At 64.5% G+C, this 2187-nt stretch overlaps 1 protein-coding gene across 2 annotated transcripts in view; it reads left to right on the top strand.

The window, feature by feature from the left end:
• Nucleotides 1-2186, top strand: part of BMP4 (bone morphogenetic protein 4) — a 3798-nt gene extending 1612 nt beyond the window's left edge. The window contains exons 2-3 of one of the 2 annotated variants that reach the window (XM_019556623.1): nt 103-470; nt 1342-2186. In XM_019556623.1, coding sequence (XP_019412168.1) covers nt 110-470; nt 1342-2186 — 1206 coding nt within the window. In that variant the 5' untranslated portion in view covers nt 103-109. Of the gene's footprint in view, nt 1-6; nt 471-1341 lie in introns of those variants that run through there. The other variant, XM_019556622.1, reaches the window with a different exon arrangement.
• Nucleotide 2187: the final 1 nt, after the last annotated feature.

The raw sequence follows: 2187 nt of genomic DNA, 5'->3' as shown, positions 1-2187 counted from the left end.
AGTAGCCCCGGGCCCCTGCCCCCCGCCGCCCCTGCCCCTGCCGCCGCGGGCGTCGGGGCCGCGTCTAACCCGCGCCTCTTCTCTCCCCGCCGCCGCCCGCAGAGGCACCATGACGGCTGGTAGCCGCGCGCTGATGGTCCTGCTGTTTTGCCAAGCGCTGCTCGGGGGCGCGGGCCATGCCAGCCTGAGCGCCGAGCCGGGCCGCAGGCAGCCGGGGCCGCGGGGGGCGGCCGGCCATGCGCTCCTGCGGGGCTTCGAGGCCACGCTGCTGCAGATGTTCGGGCTGCGCAGGCGGCCCCAGCCCGGCCCCGCCGCCGTCGTGCCCGCCTACATGCTGGACCTCTACCGCCTGCAGGCGGGCGAGGACGCCGACGGCGACGAGGACCGCGACCGGGCCCGGGGCGCCCGCCTGCGCTACCCCGAGCGGTCGGCCAGCCGCGCCAACACCGTGAGGAGCTTCCACCACGAAGGTCAGTGCCCCCGGGGAGCCCCGGCTCCTGCCCCAGGACCCAGCACCTCAAACGGGCGCTGCCCCGGCTTCCAGCCCGGACCGATGCCCCGAACCGGCTCTCCGGGGCTGGCCCAGCTCCTCCAGCGGGGCTTGCGGGGAGCCCTCCTGGCTCCCAAGCCCGTGCCCCCCGCTAGCCAGCTGGCACTGGCCTGAGCGCAGCCCCCCCCGGCTGTGGGTTTGCAGCGAGGGAAGCCGGTCCCTGCCTGTGTTTTTTGCCCTTTAAAAAAAAAAAAATCAGGACTTGAATGTAATCCTTACAGCTGCGCGTTTGTAAGGTTGGTTCAATGGGGCCTTGTAATCCGATCCAAATGTTTCCTAGCGGATGTTTCTTTTCCAAAGTAAATCTGCGTTATTAATCCGCCAGCATCATTACGGACTTCAAACTTACTTTCTCCCCCCCCCAGTAATGGGTTCAACAAGGCAGCGCTCTGTGGGGTTTTCTTTCTCCTCCCTGCCGTGACGGCACAGCCTTTGAGAGAGATCCTTTTGGGGGGGGGGCGGGGTGGAGAACTGTTTCCAAAAAACTTTAGGACTGAGCTGCTTGAGAAGCGAGGCAGCAGGGTCCAGTGCTGTTAACGAGGGTTTTGGAGGCAGGAGCGAGTTGTGCACGTGTGTCTTGTGTCTGTGTGTGTCAGGGGGGGTGGATATTACTACCCTGGATCTTTGGCAATGCAGTTTTCTGGGTGTGGGGGGTAAACCATAGCTCTCGGCCAGCAAGGCTCAGAGCCCAAGTGGCTGGGCGATTGTATTTTTTTGGAGACTTGATCCGGATGACCAGAGGTTTACGTGCTTTGCTCTCTTGCCCCCCTTGCTTTCCCTCCGCCCCCCAGAGCATTTGGAGAACCTGTCCGGGCCCAGCGCCGCCCCCCGCCTTCGCTTCGTCTTCAACCTCAGCAGCGTGCCCGACAACGAAGTGGTGTCTTCGGCGGAGCTGAGGCTGTACCGGGAGCAGGTCCGGGAGCAGAGCCCCGCCTGGGAGAGGGGCTTCCACCGCATCAACGTTTACGAAGTCATGAAGCCCCTCTCCGAGGAGCGGGGGCAAATGATCACGAGACTACTGGACACGCGGCTGGTGCACCACAACGAGACGCGGTGGGAGAGCTTCGACGTGAGCCCCGCCGTCATCCGGTGGACCAAGGACAAGCAGCCCAACCACGGCCTGGCGGTGGAGGTGGTCCACCTCGGCCAGACGCCCGCGCATCAGGGCAAACACGTCAGGATTAGCCGATCTTTACCTCAAGGGGATGGGGACTGGGCTCAGCTGCGGCCCCTGCTGGTGACTTTCAGCCACGATGGCAAGGGCCACGCGCTGGTGCGGAGAGCCAAGCGCAGCCCCAAGCACCAGCGGCCCCGCAAGAACAAAAAGAACTGCCGGCGCCACGCGCTCTATGTGGATTTCAGTGACGTGGGCTGGAACGACTGGATCGTGGCCCCGCCTGGGTACCAGGCCTTTTACTGCCACGGGGACTGCCCCTTCCCTCTGGCCGACCACCTGAACTCCACCAACCACGCCATCGTGCAGACCCTGGTCAACTCCGTCAACGCCAGCATCCCCAAGGCGTGCTGCGTGCCCACCGAGCTCAGCGCCATCTCCATGCTCTACCTAGATGAGTATGACAAAGTGGTCCTGAAAAACTACCAGGAGATGGTGGTGGAGGGGTGCGGGTGCCGCTGAC

Source organism: Crocodylus porosus, unplaced genomic scaffold, assembly GCF_001723895.1.
Source record: "Crocodylus porosus isolate Cpor-Errol unplaced genomic scaffold, CroPor_comp1, whole genome shotgun sequence".
Taxonomy (NCBI): Eukaryota; Metazoa; Chordata; order Crocodylia; family Crocodylidae; genus Crocodylus; species Crocodylus porosus.
Note: the sequence above shows the minus strand (reverse complement) of the source record. Positions and strands in the feature narration are given on the sequence as shown.